Genomic DNA, 21,921 nt, shown 5'->3' with positions numbered 1-21,921 from the left:
AGACATTCAGTTCTGAATGAAAAGGTAACCCAAATTATTAATTTGAACTGTTAAATCCTCAGTAGTGGTTCGAAGAATAATGCCAAAATTGATAAACCGCTGTTTGCACACCACAGAAATAAAAATCTGAAGGATAGCATTGTAAGATCTTGGCTTCCAATGGAGGCTATATTCGTTCAAAAAACTCTTGATGGCAAAGATCCTGTCATGGAGAACCATCAGTGCAGCCAGTGCAAAGCCTGCAACAGTGCGATTGGGGCTGATGGCTATACTCATAATGGATCCACGCTTTAACTAAGAACTTTCATCAGTTGTAAGACGAAGAATGTCATTTATTTACTCTTATGTCCTTGTGGTTATGAGTATGTAGGTGAGACTGGCCGCAACCTTTCTACTCATCTTAACTAACAGATCGGCGGTCAAGACACAGAAACTAAATGCACCCATAGTTAAAGACTATGGAGAGAATGGACATCAATCTGAGGAAATTAAGCAGTTCATTATCGAAAAGGCCATCGTGAAGGGAGGGCTTAAGCAGAAATAAGAAAACTCAGAGGGGTCTTTTGGATCTTTAATTTAGGCACCCACAACCGGGGCTTGAATAGCAAAATCCCTTGGGAGAACACGATTCGCTATAGCCAATAATGCGATACGTAAAGTAGGAACCACCAAGAATACATTCGGTCTTATGGACAAGTGGTTATCTAGTATGGAAGTCTTACATTCAGCATCATAAAACATAGTTGGAGATCGATGACTGCACATTACAAGATCGCCATGAGAGAACCCGCTAAATAGGAACTAATTAGGCTCCATTATGATATTAGTTTGTTGCCCCGTAACATATAAGACTATTTAATAGCTCCGGCATACCATTCTAGGCATGTTTAAGCCCATCATTCAATCTAAATCTGCCCTCTGCCCATTAAGTGTTAATTGGGCTACCATAAAAATCGCTGATGTAGAGATTCGTGTCTGTTTGAAGATAGCCCCCAGAGAGAAGCAAGATAAGGAGAAAGGTGCGGTCTAGTACAACAGGATTTCTGGTTACCTAAAATGTCGTTTTTTGGTGTCCTGGAAGAGGATGCAAACAGTTGCTGGTGGAGCTACCGAGGCCGGGTCCCCAAAAGATTGTCCAAGCTGGTGGAGTAAGGAGACCCGTCGAATGTCTTGATTGTTTGTCTCAATGTATGTAAAAGTCGTGAGACAACATAAAGTAGTGTACGTTAGACATCGGTATCCACATAACATTTTGGACATAGTGTGGGTGTAGATAAGTATGGTACACAGTAGGTCTGAACAATGATTTGAAGGTCAGGGAGCGATATGGAACACCCGGAGCAAAGAAGGATTAATAATTCTTCAGTCCAAAGATAAATTGAAATAGTTAACACTGGACGTAGTAAAGTTTGGGACAGAACTTTCATGCCACCATCCCTTTATATTTTGCAGCTTATAAAGGAAATATACACAAACCTTCCGCATCGATTGTAGGGTGCTCGCTCTACAGATAAGGAAATCATAGGTACGCATTGTGTTGCTTTTTGATAATTCATACAGGTAGAATATTTTTCTGCCCAGTTCTTCTTCCCTTTTTAAAAATATGACCATTTGAGCCAGATTCATTTGCTTGGTTTGCTTTGGTCCTCAGTAAGGACTTCCCCCCGTTCCCCTTTGGATATTTTGCAGTAAATTGTTTCTCGAGGACCGTTCACATTGCATCCCCATGATTATGATAGACGATCCCATTATGTTCAAAGGTGATAGCCAACACGAGGGCTATAACTAGTCACATTATAGTATGCCTGCACTGGAGGCCACATCTGGAGTTCTCTGGGAAATAAGATTGATTTATCTATATATATTTTTTCCAAATAGGTTTGCAATAATCTTTCACTACTGGTGAAGGTGAATTGTCTGGTGAAGGCTTTATGGGAGGTGACTGTTCCCCTTCATATAATACAGGTTTGTTAAATCTACTGATAAAAATATATGTGCAGCTCACCAAAGTATGTTGATAAAAATATATGTGCAGCTCAGCAAAGTATTATGTTGAATTTTGCAGGCTGCTAGAAGCACAGTAGGGTCTTGATTGATGGCATTCTTGAAGAAGGCGTTTCACGCTGAAACGCCAGTCGAAGAGATTTAAGCCCAGCCACAACAGAGTGGGAAAATTTAACTTGGGTCATCATATGGCAATAAACACAGAAGACAAAGAAAGAAATATGCATAAATAACAATTCAAGAGTGTTCAAGTATGAAATGATATAATGAATATACTCAAGACCAATGTTGATATAGATCTGTTTTAGTTTGTGTGTGGATGTATGAAAAGTGTTTGAAAGTATGAATGCTTATAGGGTGAAGTGTTTTTAAGATTTAATATGTATGGTTTTCAGTAGACCTGCATTGGGAAAATCCAGGATAGACAGCCTGGAGCTATGAAATATCAATGTAACTATTTTGATAAAGAATTGATGAAATTGTAGATATGATATTGAAAATAATATAATCTAAAAAACATAACCTTCTGAGCCCTACAGTGATGGGTATATGGGAGAATGATTAGCTCATTTTGAAAAGAAAGGTTGCTGGGGAATGTGTATTTAGAGTTTTTCCCTACCCTAGGAACTTGATCCGAAGCATATTGATAGATTCGGACGTGCGTTACAAATGAGGTGATAACGCGAGCTGCTGGCATGTTGTGACCATTTTTAAAACCCTTTTAAAACGAAGATAAAGTGTTATTTGCTTTGCCCGATTGCTGTACTGTTCATTAATTATCTTGGCAATCCTACCTTAAACTTGCACTCCTTTCCCTCCTACCCCGGTCCACCACGGGCTCTGCCCGATTGTAGTGGAGGGTAGTGAGGGCGACCGCGCATCACTTCCGGTCGCGAGGGTGGAGCCAGGGGTTAGCGGGTTAGTTTATTTAATCAGGTGAAGTGCCTTGTGTGCAGGGGACGCGCGTTACGAGTGAGGTGATAGCGCGAGCTGCTGGCATGTTGTGACCATTTTTAAAACTCTTTTAAAACGAAGATAAAGTGTTATTTGCTTTGCCCGATTGCTGTACTGTTCATAATTTTTAATTATCTTGGCAAACCTACCGTAAACTTGCACTCCTTTCCCTCCTACACCGGTCCACCACGGGCTCCGCCCGATTGTTGTGGAGGGTAGTGAGGGCGACCGCGCATCACTTCCGGTCGCGAGGGTGGAGCCAGGGGTTAGCGAGTTAGTTTCTTTAATCAGGTGCAGTGCCTTGTGTGCAGTGGACGCGCGTTACGAGTGAGGTGATAGCGCGAGCTGCTGGCATGTTGTGACCATTTTTAAAACCCTTTTAAAACGAAGATAAAGTGTTATTTGCTTTGCCCGATTGCTGTACTGTTCGTAATTTTTAATTATCTTGGCAAACCTACCTTAAACTTGCACTCCTTTCCCTCCTACCCCGGTCCACCCCAGTCCACCACGGGCTCCGCCCGATTGTTGTGGAGGGTAGTGAGGGCGACCGTGCATCACTTTCGGTCGCGAGGGTGGAGCCAGGGGTTAGCGAATCAGCCTACTTAATTCCATGCAATTTGCGACGCGCAGCGGACGCGGCGTTGGCGCGCCAAAGGGAAGCCCATCTGCGCCCATCCGCGCCGGGTCCGCGACCAGTGCCAGCCACGCTGCTGGAGGTCCACGGACCACCTACCTGCATTGGACCAAGTCCCAGTTGCTGGAAATGAGTGGTGTTATATGTTCCCCGTCAACTCGGTGCATACCTCGGGAGCTTGAAGAGCGGCGTTTTCAATGCTCCTTCGTACTGGACTTTTACACTGGTGGACAAACCAGATCTCCTAGCTCAAATCGGGACCAGGTGCCCCTTAAGATAGGGCTGGTAAATTGTCGCTCTCTGCCACGTCACTCCAGTGATATCTGGCTGTCACTCTCTATCCATGCATGGGATATCTTGTTCCTTACTGAGACGTGGGTCAAAGTCTCTTCCAACCCTGACATAGCCCTCGCAACCCCCCAAGGTTACCATTTTGTGGGATTAAATCGGGAGGGCACAAAAGTAGGGGGAGGAGTGGCTGTTATTTTACACTCTCATTTAAAAATTACTACTAGGAAAATCACCAATGTTGGCCCCATTGAAGCCTTGTATTTTACAATTGAGAACTCATCCACCATTTTGCTAGCTGGTGTTTTGGTGTATAATCCCCCTGGCACGCCCCCATCCTCACTCTCTTCCCTGATTGACATCATTGCAGACCTTTCCCTTAAACATCCCCATTTTACGTTTTTGGGGGATTTTAATCTCCATGTAGACGAGGCCACTTGCACTCGTGCCAATAATTTTCAAGACTCTATGCTCGGCTTGATTTTGATCCAGCGGGTCTCTGGCCCTACACATACCTTAGACCTTGTATTTTCGAGTCATCCAGGCCTGGTGGTACATCCCTCCCAACCTCTTGTTTGGATGGAGCATTATCTGATCCCACTGGAGCTGACTTTGTCGTGTTCACCTATACCAGCTATAATAGGTACGGCGGAGCAAGGTAGAAAATGGTATAAGGCGACATGTGATGCTCTGGAGCCTATCTTCTCCGAACTGATAGGTCTGCCTTCCCTCGACCTAAACGCAGATGTTGCAAAATTTAACTCTGTCCTCTCTTCTGCGATAGACATTGTTGCTCCATTGACACCATTCGCCTCTCTAAGGTCTAGACCATCTGCGCCCTGGTTCTCCCAGACACTTCGGGAGGAAAAGAGCAGATGTAAAAGATTGGAACGTAAATGGAGACTGACGCATGATCTCTCCGCAAAGGCTACCTATAAAGCGGCATTAAAGAAGTTCCATAAATTAAAGAGATCCTCCATGAGAGATTTCTTTGTTGACAAAATTAAGAGCGCGGAGAATTCAGTAAAAACCTTGTTTAATATTATCAAGCAATTCTCCTCTCCTACTGACTTGGCAAAATCGATCCCCGCCAGCCAAGCCCTCTGCGAAGGCCTTTCCAGCTTTTTTCATGAGAAGATTAAGAACATCTCCTCTTCCTTTAGTCAGAAGAGGTCGCTGCCACACCTGAATCATAAAGCTGTACAGGAGGAGATGTTTGTGTCATTTAAAAAGCTAACCTTGGAATCTGCTTTGATACTTTTCAACCAATGTAAATCAGGCTCTCCTCTTGACCCTGCTCCAGCTAAAGCCCTAAGTGAGCTGGCCCCTATGGTGATTAGCCCTCTTCTCGCCATCTGGAACACCTCATTGCTTACAGGGCTCTTTCTCTCTGCCTGGAAGCAGGCGATGCTGATCCCCATTATTAAGAAGGCGGATGCCGACCCAGTCTTGTTCAGCAATTATCGGCCCATATCTCTCCTCCCTAAGCCGGCTAAAATCTTAGAGAAAGTGGTTCAGGAACAATTGACGGACTATCTAGAATCCAACCATCTCCTGCATAATTCCCAGTCTGGATTTAGACCAGGTTTTAGCACAGAGACTTGAGGTGTCTGAGTCCATTAGAGAGTGCGTGGATAGGGGCGAGGAGGCTATGTTAGTTCTCCTCGACCTGTCCGCGGCTTTCGATACGGTGTCTCATGCCATACTACTAGATCGCCTGCGCGATATTGGGATTGGGGGTACTCCACTGGCCTGGGTGAGGTCGTTCCTTGAGGGTAGATCCCAACAAGTCTTCCTTCGACCATTTATATCGGAAGCAAAGCCTCTACGATGTGGTGTTCCTCAGGGCTCTGCACTGAGCCCGGTATTTTTTAACATCTACCTTACACCGCTGGCAAAGTTGGCTGAAGACTGGGGGTCAGAGTGATCTCTTACGCTGATGACACTCAGCTTGTGTTTTCCTTCAGAGATCACTCTGACGGCAGCCTGGCAAACTTTCGCCACTGCCTCAGTAACATCTCCTCCTGGATGTCAGCCAACAGTCTTAAACTCAACACAGATAAGACGGAGGTCTGTTTTTTTTTAATCAGAAATCCCCTCTCTCCCCCTCCGCTCTGGTGGCCGGCGGAGCTTAATCCCCCTCCTGTTCCCGCTCACACAGCTCGTAACTTGGGCTTTGAATTTGACAACGCCCTTTCATGTAAATCCCATATTAATAAGGTGACCTCAGCCTGCTTTGGAAAACTTCACATGATCAGAAAGATTTTTCCATATCTCCCCCTTGACTCTCGTAGGACGGTTGTCCAAGCCCTGATTACCTCTCACTTGGACTATTCAAACAGCTTGTATGTTGGGGCTCCGGCATATCAGATCCATCAGCTGCAAGTCGTACAGAATGCGGCGGCTAGGCTAATTGGCAACATCCCCTACCGTCACTATCTCCCCATACTTAAGGAAGTTACATTGGCTGCCAGTGACCCGTCGTATTCAATTCAAAGCATTGGTTCTTGCTTTTCGGGCCCTGAATGGCCGTGGCCCTGTCTACCTGCAAAATAGATTGAAGCCGGCTCACTCCCATTAGTAATCTCAGATCTAACAATCTCCGTTTGCTTGTTGCCCCTCGGTTTCATCGGGCCAGAATGGGAGTCAGGTCCTTTACAGTAAGGGCCGCTTAACTCTGAAACATCCTCCCTCTAGAGCTCAGACTGACTACATCGGAATCACTGTTTCGTAATAAATTAAAAACTTGGTTATTCTCTTGTCCCTAGTCGCTGCTTCGTTGCTAATTGTCTGCTGTCTTGCTGCTGTCACCCTTACTCTTAGTTCGCGGTCTGCAACGCCGGGACACCCCCGTTGGGGGTAGCCGTGCGCTTTATAAGCTTCTAAATAAATAAATAAATTCATTAATGTGCCATCATGGCCACCACGTCTAGAAGTAATGAGTTGGCCACCTTGGAACAGTAAAACGATGATGCACTATACAATGTGTCATTCAAACATGGATTTCCAATTTAGAAGCAGTGGAGAGGTGGGATAAGGCTCACTGGGGGGTAAAATTGGATTTAAGCAATCAGCCCAGTAGCACTGTCTGTGGAACTGCAGAACGCTCTCATACAAGGCAAAAATCCAACATACAATAATAAATATAACTACGAACAAATTTACAGTTGGCAAAACAATGTACAAACCATGTTAAGAAAATTAACATGATTCAAATCTTCTACAGGAAAAACTTTTTAGAAGGGGCGACCAACACCAAACAGTTGCCTAATACAGTAATATTTTGAGATTCCATAAAACAAATACCTGTCTAAAGCCTGTAATGCAGTGTAATCCCACGTCACACATAAAGGACTTTTGGCTTTATCATAGGCTTTTCACAATAAATAAGTAAGGCCTTCTGTCTTTGTCATAGCTTGTCATAATAAACAGATCCGACCTCAGGCATCTGACATAATGACATAATGTCTCCCAGCGAGCCAATTATGGCTATTGCCTCTATCATGGTCTTGTCACCATAACAAAGTCAGGCCTGCAGTGGTGCATGTAAGCCAGCAACCATCATGCATACAGTCATATAATTACAAATATGTTTGAAATTACCGTTGCCAAAACAATATACAAACCCTCTCAAAAGAGCCTAACAAGAACTATCACAATGCAAATCTTCAATGCCAACGGTTTCTCAGAGGGGATAAACAAAACCAAAACTCTTGCCTACTACAGTAAAGTAATATGTTGGATTCATTGTAACAAAATAACTATCTATAGGCTTTAACACAGTGTAATTAAAGGTACCCTCTTACATGTCAATTGGCTATATAAATGTTTTTTCACAATAAGTGCTTCAAGCCGATGTAGTAACTTTATATAAAAACAGATCAGACCTGTGACATTAGACATACCATTTCCAATGAACAAACCAGGACAATAACACTGATCATTGGCTTGTCACCATCCTCAAGAGTTTCCTCAAGGCAACGATCAAGCATACAGTCATAACAAGCATTTACAATGCAACGGTTTCGCCTTTGGAAAAGTTAGAGCTATTGGCATTGTAAATGACAAAATTTGTATTTATGTGTTGGTTTGGAAAACAGATAAATAAATGACATTGTCATTTACATTGCCAATAGCTTAATCTCTCGCAAATGTGAGACCTATTGTAACCTATGGACTAGCTCAGCAGACAGCAATTACTACCACACACACACACACCCAGAGCCAGCTACACACACCCAGAGCCAGCCACACACACACACCCAGAGCCACACACACACCCAGAGCCACACACACACACCCAGAGCCACACACACACACCCAGAGCCACACACACACACCCAGAGCCACACACACACACCCAGAGCCACACACACACACACACACCCAGAGCCACACCCACCCACCGGCAACAACCAACCAGCACTGCCCGGCGCAGACAAACGGAGATCCGCGGCCCTACCTGTGCTTATATACAAAAACAACCCCAGTCCGGGCAGCGGCTACACACTTTAATCCCCAATCTGTCTGGGGCTACAGACAATGAAAGTTGTGAGTAGGATGTACAGAGTAATAATGAAACACGCGGCAATCTCGAGGACAGCATCAGGGGAGAAGCAAGTGCAGCGCTGCTCATAAACTGCCCCGGTGCCAGTCTGGTGCTCTGTGTGGCACTGAACCAGCCAGCTCTGCGTCCACTACAGCTCGTGCAGGGAGGGACTGTTGCATCTATACACAAGGTCTTAGATGCACCCCTGTAAACGACTGACGCCCTCTCTGTGTCGTCACCACGGCAGACCCTGATCTATTGAAACGGAGCGCCGGGGGGTGTTTTAACGCAATCATGTTGAGCAATCACAGACGTGCTTTGTCTTTCACACTGACAGGTGTCTGCACGACTGACTGACGCGGAGTATGGAAACTCCTACATCCACGGGGGTCACACTGCGCACCCCATCTGATTGTACTATCTCTCGAGCGCTGAATGGGGTCATCGGGGCTCTACAGGACAACTGGCAACGTGGGCGATTCCAGTTTCACCAATCGAGTCCAGGGCTCCTTTGTTGTCTGATGTATATTGTCCCGAAAGTAATTACTCGCTCTTTTACAAGGATAGTGTTGTTGAATGAGAGAGGGGGGAGGGGTATGTTGGGGGTGAGGGAGGCCCTTGTATGATTATTTTGTTTTCAGATCCTGGAAAGACCCCGTGGGCTGTGGGCAGCGCCCCTCTGCAACCACTAGAGACACATTCCGGTGCTGCGGATGCAGTTTTGCAGTGCAGCACGGTTCGATTTATTCCTAAAATCAGCTAAACTGGAGTTACACGACAGTGCGTCCATGTGCAGACGTCTGTGCGGTATCTACGGGCGCCATGGTGGAAACCCCAGAGATCCCCCTCCCCCCAAAGATGACAGCCTAAACCTGCACCAGCAGGATGCGAACCTATGACCTTACTGCCCCTGACACCCCAAGGGTGAAAGAGTGAACCTGCAGGATTTGAATCTATGACATTACTTCCCCCTATCCCGACACTACAAGGATGACAGTCTAAACCTGCCACCTCACGGATGCAGTAGGGTAAACCACACGTTTTTACCCAAACCTCAGCACATTCAATGCCAAAGCCCGGAGTTCACTAAATCCACGTGGAAAAAACAGCGCAGTTCTGCGGGACAGCCCTCCTTGTCACACCCTCTGTTCATTTCACCAGGACGGCACGGGGCTCATGGTCAGTCTGTGCAAAGAAACGTGTACTTTAACAGTACCCCTTGTCGCCCAGGCAGTATCGCATACACCTGTTTTACCAGTCGTCATAGGCCTGTGTACTTGCAAAGTGTATTGCATCTGTGTTTGCATGACGTATATCACGTATTTAACTCTGTCGAGGCTCCAGTAACCATGATAAATTTAACGTCACTGTGCACTTTCCACATGTGGATTCATCATGTGTGTGTAAAATCTACGTGTGTTCATGTGTCACGCATGTATGTGAACAAAGTCAGATACAGGCGTGGCATCAAAACTCCGCTTCTCTCGCTCTCTCCCACACCAACACGCATACCACAGAGGTGCACACACACACACCCAAACAGATACACACAAACAGAAAAACAACCGGGAAACATACCATAACTCAGACACATCGACACGGGGAGCACGCTGACATGAAGAGACATACACAGAGACACACCGAGGCATACACAGAGACTGGTAACCATATACATGCACGCACTTAAACACCGAAAAGCGCACGGATTTGAACACCTGTACAAAATAGACACACATATTTAAACACTTATACAAAAATGTAAACATCTATACAAAAATAGATTTAAAAACGTTGGTACTAACAGAAATAGCTACATGTTGACACACAAGCATTCAGGGCTCCATATACATGGGCACGAACATCATACACACGCCGCCTCGAACACATACTGACAATAATAACAGGACACTCGCAGTCGCATATGGACATGGATGTGAAATGGGCTCGCCTTCATTTTCTAGCGCCCCCGTGTAGTCACAGGCAGGGGCACCGGCCAGAGGGTTCGGCTGTCCACAAGCAGCAATCACCGAGCAGAGGAAGCAATCCCCAGGACTCGTAGCTCTGCCAGGCCAGGACTCCGGCAACAACCAACCAGTACTGCCCGGCGCAGACAAACGGAGATCCGCGGCCCTAGCTGTGCTTATAGACAAAACCAACCCCCGTCCGGGCAGCGGCTACGCACTTTAATCCAGAGTCTGTCTGGGGCTACAGACAAACAGCAACCCCTAACCCAGGCTAAGGCTACAGATACACAAACAGCAATCTCCGACCCGGACTACAGCTACTGACAATCCCTAGCCCAGGCTACGGCTACAGATGAACGGCAACCCCTAGCCCGGGCTACGGCTACAGACAAACAAACAGCAATCCCCTGCCCGGACTATGGCTACTGACAAACGGCAAAGCAGAGTCCGGACTACGGCTACTGACAAGCTGCGGGAACGGGCACACGGACAGCGGGAGGGGCGGGTGGGAACGGGCACATGGACAGCGGGTGGGGAGGGGAGCACTCACCTGGACTTCTTCCGGCGGCGGTCGGCCTGGAGGAATGACCAAAAAAAACCTTCGAAGAAAAAAAAAAATAAACCACCGCCCACCGCCGCAATGACGTTCTAAAAGGGGCGGGATGTGTAAAAAACACCGGAACGCCCACGAATCTGCTCCGACAATGACGGACAGATCTCTCTTCCAATGGCTAGCCTCCATTTATGGAGCTAGCCAATGGAACAGAGAGGCGGGACAAAGCCCCGTACTGCTAAAACATAAGATTTCGCCTGCGCGAACACTGCTGCGCAGTGCTACGCCATGCGAAACCTAAACATTGTGCATGTATAACCAAAATGACAGTTGGCAAAACAATATACAATGCCTGCAGATAACCAGGAAGCTCCTGAACATGAGAAGGAGGAAGGCATTATCAGCTTCATACTTTACTTTATATAGTCCTGATGGACTCAAGGACCTAGCAAGAATGCAGATGAAAATTATTGTTATTCATAATCTGTACACATTTGCCCAAAGTCTTGTGCAATCCAACTTTCCATCAGCACATGATGAATCGAAGGGGCTTGGACTAACCAGACATTCAGGTAGAGATGAATCAGAATGTTCTTTTCAAGATACAGGTTCACCTTTATGAAAACAGAAGAAAAGCATTTTGGCGAAAGGACTGGATAGTGAACTGAAACTGACAAAGGGCAAATCAAATTCGCAAGCCCTTTTGATAAATGTTAATGAAAGGACTGGATAGTGAACTGAAACTGACAAAAGGCAAATCCAATTTACAGCCCTTTTGATGAATTCAACAAAAAGGAAATTGTTAATGAACTTCCTGGGTACTTAAGCTCTCCAATCACCAGTACAGGGATGGCCCTGGCTGTTTCCACCATTAACCGTATACATTTCAGGGATGTTAATTTCTAAGAATATCTGATGTTTATAAACCAGGAACCTCTTTTAAAGAATAGCTGATATTGAAAATTCGTATGTCATATGAGGCACCAAAATAATTTGCATTCTTTTGCGAACCGACTGGCAGCTTAAACTCTCTCAAGAAATGTTAGAATACTGAACGTCAAATGGTGTCCTTTTTTGGTAGAATATAAATGTCATTTTATGAACTGCAACGTCCAGCATCTAATGGTTGTTTTGTGTCTCTCTCTTGATTGTGCTGTCTGAGGGTGAAAAATATGGCTGTCATTTCGGAATGGTTTCACTTCATGTTGGAATTATGTACATTTGAAAGATTTATTTTGTTCTCTTTCTCTTATGTTTGTGCTCTATTCCTTGTTAGTCTAATAGTTGAATTTATATATTTCAGATGCTTGTGATTACTGAATTATTATTACAAAATGTTCTATCTCTGCCACACGCCATTCAAGAGGACTAGCATTCAGAATTGCTTTGCAGATATACTAATAGATGTTTATGCACTTTACTGTAACCTGATAATAACTATAAACATCGTATAAAAAAACTTCAAATATATTACAAAAACATTAGATAAAACATTCTCTAATGCTAACCAAACCTGAATATTCTTCCAGAAATCAGTAATCCATGCAGACAGAAGATGCAAAACCTGCCACTTCTATAAACAACGTGTTCACCTCCAGAGTAAAACGAGCACTGGCAAAGCCAATAGGTCTCACCTCTGGGACCCACTGCCTTTGTCAATGAGTTTTAGCCATGCTGTGTAGAATAGCTAAAGAATGAGATAGAAAACGACAGTCACGTCATTTTGTATGTAGGCGCACCACGCCCGCGCAAGCCCACAAAATTATGCAGCCGCTTTTTAATTTTAATTTTTCGTTATTGATCCGAGCTGGCAAGAAACGGCATCTCAGGGGTGTCACATAGAAGGAGACGGCAACATTGAGACACACGGAGCACAGAAGTATATGGCGAGACAGAGAAGATGATTCACTTGCCATATTTTAAAAAAGTATGAAACCTTGGCTTTTCACCTTTCCGATCCTTCAGGCATCTCTGGACGATTTCTGACTGCTTCAGGGAGCCTGACGATAGCGCTTTGACACCTTAGGGTATAGTGCCCTCTATAAGTCCTTTTCATATAATTTTCATTTTTCAAGTGGCCTATTGTTTCAGATCTACATTGAAACTGGAGAAAACCATAAGAAGGATGGAAGAAGCGCAGAGTCAAGGAGAGAGTCCAGGTCTTAAACAAAGGTTTTGATGGAATTGTGTGTGTAGTAAAGTAAAACAGTGAGAGAAACAGCAAGGATAAAGATAATAATAGCTATTTGCTCAAGTAATGGATGGTGAAGGTGGTGACTTCGTAATCATAACGTCACTTTAACTATTTTTAAACAAATGTTTAATTTTGTGTATGATATGCATTATTTTGTTATTTTAGTAGCCAGCAAAAACGGAATTTTAACAAATGTTTTTCAATGTGTATCCATAAATGCAAGCACATCACAAAAACTGAACCACACAGTGACAAAAAATAAATAGAATAATGCAAAATAATAGTAATAAATAGATAAAAAATTCATATACTGGAATGAGCTTCTCATGCATTTTTTGCTTCATCTATATATATAATTCACTGAAAAAACCAAAGGTTGCAGGGACATTATAGTTTGGTTCCGTATTTACTCACACAAAACCATAGAAATTCAGCAGTTATAGAAACGTATTTTAAGAAACTATGACTTGTTGCCTTAAGTTACTTAATGGCACAAGTTATAGTTTATTTATATAAGTTTAACTATAACTACAGGATGTATATGGTTTTGTGCCAGTAAATTCAGAACCTAACTATAATGTCCCTGTAACCTTTGTTTTTTTCAGTGAATTTCTATGGTGTTTTTTAGCACGCACCTTATTATAACCAGTGCCGAGACCAACCCTGCTGCAGGCACCATAAGCCAAGAGTTTTACTTTTTTTCTGGATCTAGGGATTTTCTTTCTGGATCCAAAAATTTACACAGGGGTCCACGCTGAGTCTTGGGGTGGAACAGCTGATCAGATGAAGAAAAAAAAGTGGCCCATTTTTTCTCCACGCGGGGTCCCTAACGGACCCCTTTATGTGTCTTACGGAGACAGGATACTCCTATCCTGACCCCTTATGTGATTTTGCACTCATTTTCCCACCCTCCAGCAAATGTGACAAACGAAATGGCGGCTACAACTTTTCTGTGAGGTTGTGGTCATTCTTTCTTTGGCATGCGGTTCCACGAGTCCACTTTAAGGATCCGCGTCCCAAAATATCTATATTTTTGCCCTTTAATCTCTCTAAAACTACTGAACACATTTACACCAAATCACAAAAAGCATGCTTTCTGGACCAACATCTAGCTTTCTGCCAAATTTGCCGTCTGTCCGTTCAGCAGTTCTGGTTGTAGTCGTGTTCAAAATCCCTTTAGGAAAATGCGTGGAGAAAATGCATCTTGGCCCCCGCTTGACAGATCACCCTGAAACGTTCAACACAGCAGCTGTACCAATTAAAGTATATGTTTTGGAAATGTCATGAAGAATAGTAAAGCGCCGCCAAAGTTACAGATAAAACAAAAAAACTCTCTTCCTATGGAAGCTACTATAACTACCTACAGGCAACAACCGGTCAGTAATGTGTCTATTATTTGTAAATGTGTTCATTATTGTAATTACCCTCGCCTATGTATTGTATTGTAATTGCATTTATATAGCGCTTATGTGTAGGAATATACAGTTCATAGTATGTGTACAGCCAACCAAAGCAGACTGATGATTTTGTTTAAAGGAATGGGCTAGCAATGGATAGCAATTTGTGAGGCCCAGCGTTCCCTACCAATCTTTCATAAAGCAAAATAAGGTTTAGTAAAGAATATAGGACGTTGGGATATTGTAGACGAAAGTGGAGTACTGTATGAAACCTGTATTAAAGTTTGGCATCTTATATGTACACATTAAGGCCTATTCAAAAAGACATTTCTGAGTATGGGAATTAGTACTCTAGTAGTGCAACTTCCCATACTCACAAATGCGGTGGGCGGAGATCTCTTCTCTGCTACTTCTATCTATTTATTGACGGGATCTCACAAGTAGGTAGGTATATGTTTATGTAGTAAATTTAGGCGGATCAAGAAGGGTCGATGGAAAATGGGTTTATTTACTACTAAATGTGTGGGGTGTAGGGATATTTATGGTGGGGTTTAGGGATATTTATGGTGGGGTTTAGGGAGGAACATGCAAATAATAAAACACGTCCACAAAAAGAGAAAGGCAATTGCTATTCACAAATGTTGAACCTCAATCTACAGCAGTACTACTGCTAACAAAACAGTCTTAAATCTACTTAAGGCAAGCTTTCAAGGAAATCAAGCACCACACATGGGTAAATACTGGTACAGTAATACACGCTCACAAAAATTAAATTAACATGTATGGAAAAAATACAAAAATAGATAGAAAAATATTTGTCAAATAAACATAAATGTTATACTTGTATACTTTTTTAAATTATCTTGTTGTCATTTTAAAAATGTTAACTTTCTTTAGGTACAAATAATAGAAATCAAATAATCCAACAAAGTTTCAGACACATGCAATACCCCTGAAACTGCAAAGGGAAGGGGTTGAAACATCAGAACTCTGCCACAATCAACAAAAGGTGAAAGTGATTACAAGAACAATCAATCACACACATAAGATTCCGGGCACACAAAAAACATTTATTTTACTATGTTGGTTAATAACATTGTTGCTCTACCCCTCATTTTAAGGAACTATTATTTGAGGAGAGATAGATTTACGAACGTATGTATTACTAAGTCGACTGGTTAGTGTGGTTGATATAAGTGTAAGTTGAAAGTACTGTTAGTTAGAGTAATATATTGTTAGATAGACATACATGTGTGTGATGTCAGCCTATCTGTAAGGGAAGGGCATGGCATTGGTGGTGATACAAGAACTGCCTTTAAGAGAGGCTGTTGAGTTCATACCTGGCCTAACGTTGGGGTTAGGTCATTTAGCAAGGGAGGGTGATTTATGGTAAAGACATGCTCCTCAAGGGTGTTGAGAGAGCAAAGAAATCTAGGTCCACCGCTAGGAAAAGCATTTCCCACCTCTATACTGGGACAGTTCTCCTTTACCCTCTTTCACTTGTTCTGATACCTGATACTTTTGTTTAGGCCCCCAAGAAGCGTGCCTCCTCCCCCAATGCATTGACACAGTCTGTCAACTCCTGCTACTTGGCCGTCTTTTCCATTGGTCATGACTATACAGAGGCAGGCAGTGTAGTTCCTTGTAATGAGCAACAACAAAGGTAAATGCAGGGTGTGTCTCCTCTTCATTGCAATTCTTTTGCCACTTCAGTGGGTCTTTCTGCGTCTTGGAATATGAAGGTGCAGTGTGGCATCTAGTTACTTAGACACTCCAAGGGAAAGAGTGCAGAGCCTAGAGGGTGGGCTTTATGTGTTTGGAGAGTTAATGTATGTTAGGTGGTTGAGATGCAGGTCATGTATATAGTGTTTCCCTATTCTCTTCAGTCTCTTCCATTCAGCAGTCTCCACTACCAATGCAGAGAACTTCCCCAGCAGAAGTATAGTAGGAATCCAAAAGTAAATTTGCTATAGGATTGTAAGTGACTCCATAAATCCAACTACGGGGTAGAGATTTACAGAATTGGTGAAGACCATCTGGGTGGAGAGCTCTGCTTAGACATACGCGGAAATCTAAGTGCGAAGAGATCTCTGCACTTAGATTTCTCTTCTGGATCAGCTCCATAGGACCTAACTGGCATAGAAGCTCAGAAACTCGTTTCAGAAACACTGATGTTGGAAAGGCAGAGCAAAATCAATAGTATAAGGCCACCTTCTTCTAAAACCTGTACCGAGCTGTCCAGTTGCTGACGTCTAAGCAGTTCTACGGTTCTGCCAGGAGGAAGGGAGCATAGGGTGCAAGACAAGAATGTGTGAACCATGTGCTACAATCTTCTGAATGAACCAGAATTGACTCAAACCCCTAGGTTTGGAAAACTCCTGACAAACAGTTCCCAAACTCAGTCTGAAGGCTGTGATAGACGGAAAATACAGCAGCTTGGCAGGTAAAGAAAAAAATAAGAGAGGCAGGAAAAGGCGGCAGACGGGCATGCAGAGGAAAAAGGTACAAGGTTGCCAGGTAAAGGAAAAACAGCATAGAGGGTGAAAGAGGGAAAAGGCAACAGAGGGGGTGTGGGAAATGGTAGTAGAGGGGCTGGTAAAAGTAAAGGGCACCGTAAGGGCTGGTTGACTGAAAGACTCTGAAAGGAGGGTGCTGACGGACTCCTGTCAGTGACCTGCTGAGAGTCTGTCAACACCCTGCAGCTTGCACTGCGGTAAAGGCTGGTTGAAACACTGACTCGCCTCCATCCACTATACGTGACCTCTTGTCTCTGTGTTGGACCTCTCTCCTGTATGACCCCTGGTCCCTGCCCTATTCCCACGTATACTTTGTGGGCAGTGACACTGACGTCTGCCTCTGACCCCGTCCCATACCTCGGACTCCGAGTGCGTGACAAGTGACACGTGATGTGCCTGCCTCACTCCGAGGTACCCCAATAACTTCCCCGCCGGTACTGACCTGTCTTCGCGCCTGCTGCAGCCCGTGCAGCCGCTGCTGCAGCTCCCGCCCGTAGTTCTGTGCAGCCTCGATGCTCTCCTGGGCTTCCTGCAGCAGGGCTTCCGCCTCTATGTCCATGCCTCTCATGGGTACGGCGAGGCCAGTTGCAGCCCCCGCTCAGCACGCTCTGTCCCCGGCTGCAGCCGCCCCTCTCCCCGGGCGGATGCGGAAGCCTCTACCCGCAGAATGCCGAGGCGGCGCCGCCGCTGCTGTCCGCCCAGCCCGGGGCTAAAGAAACTTTCAGCATAACTTTGAGCGGGCAGCGGAACTCTCAGGCACGCGGCGTGCCTGGGGCGGCATGACGGACGCTCGTGACGGCATGTCGTACGCGTAGGGTCTCAGATACAGACCGGGAATTGTTATTTTATTTATTTTATTTTATTTAATGCGATTTTATATAGCGCGAACTTTACCCAAATGTGTCAGAGCGTTTTACAAAAGGACCAGTTACATGACATAAGGACTTCGGAGTCCATTAGTTACATAAAAGACACAAACAAAATATTCACAAAAGAAGTAAGTACATACGTCTACTACAGATACTCCATCATTGTTCTGACCATATCGATTATACGGTGTTCCTTAGAGTATCAGACATTACACCGATCTATTGTCGCTATATGTACAGCTTGCTGGGGAACTTTCTAAACTCGCATTTGATCTATGATCTATTTATGGTGATCAACTCATGTAAGCTATTCTGCCCCACATTTGTTATTGCTTAGAGAGACTTTAGCTCCCTTTATGCCTTATCGTTCAGGCTGCTATACTATTGATGAAGCAAAGCTTCGCATATTTTGCGACTTGCCGTATTCATGAACCTCGTTTATGTGTAACAAGGTAATCACATGTACGTTCTACTAACTTTATTTTATGTTTGAACAAGGTTTCTTGATGCTTGCATATGTGTTTTACTAAAATAATTTACTCGAGTCGTTTAACATGGCCGCCGCTTGTATTTAGTTACTGCGCATGCGTCAGTCACACTCACGTGTCCTGACGTGTCTGCAGAGTTGGAGGGAAATTTATGCGCATGCGTAATACATAGCTTTGCCAGTAACGTGGTACTGCTTGTGCCACTGCTCTTGTGTCTGTTATATGTAGCTAACATTTAGGTTGCATAAGTATATTTTATAGTGATAAGTTGAAAGTACAAACCCTGTGATGTGTTTTCATAAATGTTATTTTTATGTATTAATTTGTTTTCGCTTGCTTTTCATGTACCGCGGGAAATGGGGGTCTGTCTATACCGAAAGCCATCTTGGAGGTCCCTTCTGCGCATGTGCGACTTTTCGGGGACCTGACAACCTTGGCTGATGGAACTTAGCCAGCTGGCAGTGATGGGCAAGATGCTCCTGAGAACTGACCTGCGAACTCGGCTGAGCGGAGTCACATGTCCCTGTTCAGCTACATTGTACAATTGTCATTGTATTTCTTTGCAGTTTCTCATGGGAACCCCAATTTCGCTAGGCGGTACCCAGATATGTAAATGAAGCATCCAAATAGTGTGTTATGATTGGTGTATTACCCAAATCCTACCTTAGGACCAATTGAAATTGGGGATTCTGACACTTTGCAACATTTGGGGGGTGGTACCCTGTCCCAAAACAGTATATCTACCCTGGGTTCACCTAGGGAAATTGTCCGACTTGTCTGGTTTAGCTGACCTGTCACTGACCCATCGTACTCAATAGGTGATTGAAGATACAGAGCGCTGCGGAGCACTCTGTCCGAAACTGACCATAGACTAAGGTTTCTACTGAACCTTAAAGTGCTGGCGAAGCACTTTGCTGGGAGTTCGCTGACCCAATCGGGGTCTTGATCGATAGCTGCAGAGAGGGTGGAGCGCAGGCGTTGCTTCCAAACTGCGGGTGCGGTCCTGTCCTGAGCGGTCCTGTCCTGAGGGTTTGCTGTCCTGTCCTGAGGTCCTGTCCTGATTCCTAATCTGAGGGTATCCTGTCCTGTCCTGGGTGTCCATTCTGCACCTGCTGTCCTCTGAGGGGTATCCTTCCTTGAGGGTTTCCTGTCCTTAACTGACCCGTGGCCAGGGTTTGGTTTCCACACCAGTCTAGGTAAATACTGCTCTGAGTTCTTTAAACTTGCACCTTTCTATTTTTCTGTCGTTTGCTTTAATAAAGACACACCTTTGCACATGTTGATTTTCCATGTTTTGCCGCAAACTATTGAATCATAAAGTCAATTGCATATATTCTTAAATTGTTCCTATGCTATCCTACCTGTTAGAAATCATATTTTGCATTGCAGTTTGTCACTTTCTGATATGGTCTAGAACGGCCTTACTTGAATTTTCTAAAGAGTTTTTGCCTTGAATGCATAGCATATTTCCCTTGCATCTCATATTTGCATTTAAATGGTTACCCTGACTTTATTTCTCTATAGTTATGTACTTTTCATTATCTTGGTTATTGATTGCCTTATTCTTGTAAGTTTGATGCTTGATGAAAACGAACTTTAGATAAACATTTTAAACTTCCAGTTGTCCGTGGTCATTTACAACAGTATTGAATGTCATTTGAATTTGCATTTGTTGCCTTTCCTTTTACAGCTAGGCCCCTGATCCGTTGAAGTTATAGGTACCCGTGTCGGTGGATGGTAAGTCGGGTACACTAAGTGATAACAGTAGGGAACACACACAATTGGTAGCAGCCCGTGAAGTCGCCCTGTCAATGAATAGTGTGAATTGAAAGTATATGGGCCCTGAAGCCGGAAACGGCGGAATCATTGGCTGGGTGACCTCGCGCGCTCTATCAGTTTTCTGGTAGATCAGAGGATGGTTAGGGACTAGCTAAAGGTTAGGTAGGACTAGTTAGACTAGTTAAGTCGGTAGCTGCTAGTACATTAATGCTGCTATAAGAGCGGCTGTTCAGAGGGACCCGATCACTCTCTTGTGAATACGCTGCTGAAATCAATGAACTGTTTTTTCATTATTATTCTTGTTCTTATATTGTTATATGTATTAATTCATGCATTTGTAAATCGTCTCGTATTGTGCTGTCCGAACTCCCCGGGGAATTGAAAGGGCAAGTGGTGAATAGAATCCATTGTCCTGAGGTCACTGGCTTAAGGAAAGTTAGGTGCAGGTTAGGATAACCGGGAAGCACTAACTAGGGTTTTCTGAATACATGTGTGAATAAATGTCAGTAACAAGGTTCATTGGCAAACTTCCCATAGTGGCGTAACCTAGTAAGGGTCACATCGGAAGAGTAGCAGGTTCCTCGGAGCTAGGGTGAAAGCAGAGGGGTCCGCTGGGAAACCTTAGACTCGGATATATCCCGGAGAAGTGGATGAGTTTAGGGGAATAACAGGTTCACCGATGCTAGAGTGAAGGGTAGGCGGAAGAGATCTGCCCGCAGCGCGTGAAAAGTAAATGGAAGTAGTTTACTTGCAGTAAAACAAAGCTATCCTGTCTAGACACTTGAGCACTGTGGCGAATGTGTATTTGTTGTAAAATAACCAAGCACTGAGCACTTTAAAAGGAAAGAAAGTTTCCGTTACCTTGTGAAGGGAGGGAGTCAGTCGCGAAGCGCCTCTGACGTCACTCCGTGCCGCGCTGGGATTGGTAGAAGCAGCGGGCGGGTAGCGGGGCTGGAATTGTGAAGGAGGGGTGAAGCGCCGGAGCGTGAGAACAGTCTCACAAAGGGGCCGCGCACCCATTGGCCGAAAATACTTGAACGCGTGCACCTCATTGGTCGCACGGAATTGCAAGACGCGTTCTGATTGGAGGTGACTTTGTAAACAGAGTTAAGCGTAGAAATTGTATGTGGCACTCGTATTGTCCAGAGACTAGACCCGATCCAAGAAACCAAGGGTTTGAAAGGGATCAGTGGAAAGCTAATAGATACGATATTATGTACAGAGCTAAGAGAAAGATGTCCCTTGTAAATAGGGTAAAGAATTATTTCAAAACGGACAAACCGATTAAATCTAGAGAGGGCGTTACTATCCCGCCACCGAATACTCCTGCCTCATTCATGATGTTTGACCGAGGGTACAATACCTGTGTGTGGTTGGAGAATTGGGTAAGGTACACAAAAGATGACGGAGTATTGGCTTTTCCGTTAGATGGTACTTTCAATGGCAGAATTTTATTTAATTTGAGAACCCGAATGAATGAATTGCATCCCAGACCGAGACTAACGCAGTATGAGGCATTAGAGGAATGGGAGATTGAGGCTTTTGAAAGAGAGAAACCCCGGATGGACAAAGGTCTGACCAAGTGGTACCCAAGGCTGAAACAGGAGACTAGGGACAAGAGGATGAAACAGTGGAGGCAGAGCATGATTGTTGAGGGTCTGTTTCCCATGATGCCAGCAGGTAACCCTTCTGGGGGAGAGAAAAGGACAGAAAAGAGTAAGCATTGGGGGGC

The 21,921-nt window shown here is 44.3% G+C and overlaps 1 protein-coding gene across 2 annotated transcripts in view; it reads right to left on the bottom strand.

Annotated features, from left to right (window-relative positions):
• Positions 1-21,921, bottom strand: part of CRLF3 (cytokine receptor like factor 3) — a 555,853-nt gene that overhangs the window by 220,083 nt on the left and 313,849 nt on the right. Inside the window, exon 1 of one of the 2 annotated variants that reach the window (XM_078654388.1) lies at positions 17,496-17,771. The exons of the other annotated variant lie outside the window; for it this stretch is intronic. Within the exon in view, the coding sequence (XP_078510514.1) occupies positions 17,496-17,621 (126 nt within the window). The 5' untranslated portion in view covers positions 17,622-17,771. Of the gene's footprint in view, positions 1-17,495; positions 17,772-21,921 lie in introns of those variants that run through there. 2 annotated transcript variants of the gene reach the window in all.

Source organism: Lissotriton helveticus, chromosome 7 (assembly GCF_964261635.1).
Source record: "Lissotriton helveticus chromosome 7, aLisHel1.1, whole genome shotgun sequence".
In the NCBI taxonomy this organism is placed as follows: Eukaryota; Metazoa; Chordata; class Amphibia; order Caudata; family Salamandridae; genus Lissotriton; species Lissotriton helveticus.
This window is presented reverse-complemented; position numbering and strand designations above follow the sequence as displayed.